The sequence below is a fragment of the Condylura cristata genome, unplaced genomic scaffold, assembly GCF_000260355.1.
Source record: "Condylura cristata isolate star-nosed mole 26May11 unplaced genomic scaffold, ConCri1.0 scaffold00022, whole genome shotgun sequence".
Classification (NCBI taxonomy): domain Eukaryota; kingdom Metazoa; phylum Chordata; class Mammalia; order Eulipotyphla; family Talpidae; genus Condylura; species Condylura cristata.
In genome coordinates this window covers 36,391,521-36,393,025 of record NW_004567123.1, presented here as the reverse complement: position 1 = coordinate 36,393,025, position 1,505 = coordinate 36,391,521, and the positions used below count along the sequence as shown (strand labels likewise).

The following is a 1,505-nucleotide window of genomic DNA, read 5'->3' as shown; positions in this document are numbered from 1 at the left end:
GTGGGGCCCCGGACGCGCCATGGGGAGAACGGATGGGCTCAGCCCCGTTTTCATTTCCATCCTCACCCCCGAGAAATCACCGAGCTCTAACGATGGCGACGAGCACCCCGCCAGCCCATCCCAGGGGTCCAGCCGCCCGCAGCCCCGGAACCACCGCGCTGTTCACGCCGTTCAGTGAGGAAGTCAGACCAGTTCGTGTAGAGGAGACAATCAGATTGGCCAAATGTCTTCTCAACAGGTTGTCTGGGTTTCTAAGCTTCGGGGAAAGCCACGAACACACTGGGCCAATAACCTCTGATTCATCGGAGAAAGCGAGGGGAGAAAATCCATAGATCTAATTTGCCCTTGACTAACGGTCACGGAGGAAAGCGAGTTAGCTTTCATAATTGTGAAAAATGCCCAAATAATGTCACCGAAGTGTGTTAAACGAATTTAGGCTGTGCAGGAAGGATGCTAGCTCGCTTTTAAACGAGGGGCTCTTTTCTGGGGGGCACAGGTGTGTCCGGCCGGCTCGTGAGTCACTTCCTGTCCCCAGAGAGCCGCAGGCTCGGCCGGGCCCAGCGGCCGCTGCCCTCCCTCTGCGTGACCCTTGTCCCACAAGTCATCTCCCCTCACGGCTCTGGGTGCTGCTGATTTGAAGGCCGCGTTCCTTATCAGACGGTGCTGCAGAGGGGGCAACTCACGCGCCTCAGCCCCGCCCTGGCGGCGTCCGCGGCCGTCAGCCCGCGGCCTCCTGGGCTGGCCCCACCGTCATCCTCCTGGTCTCCGTCCCCTCGACGGAGGGGCGCTTCTGAGGTGGCACAGGCCGGTTCCCCGTGCACAGGGGGCCCTGCGAGGAGGCAAAGACACATCGGACATGAGAACATCAGCCAAAGGGACTTCTCAGGAGCCCCTGTGTCCTCAAGGCCAGCGCTGGGGTCCAGCGGCCAGCAACCCCGAGATAGACTCCAGAGGGAGCGAGCAGACGCCACATTCAGGGTCAACCTTGGGGCCAAGAGGCCCGCGTCCCCAGTGCAGCCCTGGCTCCCTGCTCGAGGGGGCAGTGTCTCGAGCAGCAGCATCTTGGGCACCCCAGAAACAGCCCACGCATCCTGCCAGCGGAGGAGGGGGGCAGGAGTGCGCAAGCGCGGAGCAGGGTGCAGGGGCCCGGGCTGCGGCCCCTGGCTCCGCCGGTCTCCGGTGCTCAGCCCCAGTGCGCTCCAGGATTCCCGGCTGGGCTTTCCGCTCTGTGCCCCGGGATGAGGCGCCCTCGGGTCTGCAGGTGAACGCCCAGCCCCCAGCGCGGCGCTGGACGGGCCTCTCCCGCCGTTCTTCCGTACAAACTCAGCCCCTCCCTGACTTCTCCAAGGGTTTGGGGAGAGCACAGGCCCGGGTCCCCACCCGGGGAGCAGCGGCCCAGTGCACACCCCAGCAAGCCACCCTGCAATGATACATAGAAGCCCCAGTCCCGGGCAGGACGCCAGTGTCATCACTCGGCCTCCCCCAGCACGTCGTGGAGACCTTTC

General features: G+C 64.1%; 1 protein-coding gene across 1 annotated transcript in view; it reads right to left on the bottom strand.

Moving 5' to 3' along the window:
* ZNF831 (zinc finger protein 831) overlaps positions 1–1,505 on the bottom strand; it is a 45,164-nt gene that overhangs the window by 2,576 nt on the left and 41,083 nt on the right. The window contains exons 12-13 of the mRNA XM_012728147.1: positions 947–1,091; positions 684–829 (exon numbers count right to left, since the gene is read on the bottom strand). Coding sequence (XP_012583601.1) covers positions 684–829; positions 947–1,091 — 291 coding nt within the window. The remainder of the gene's footprint in view (positions 1–683; positions 830–946; positions 1,092–1,505) is intronic.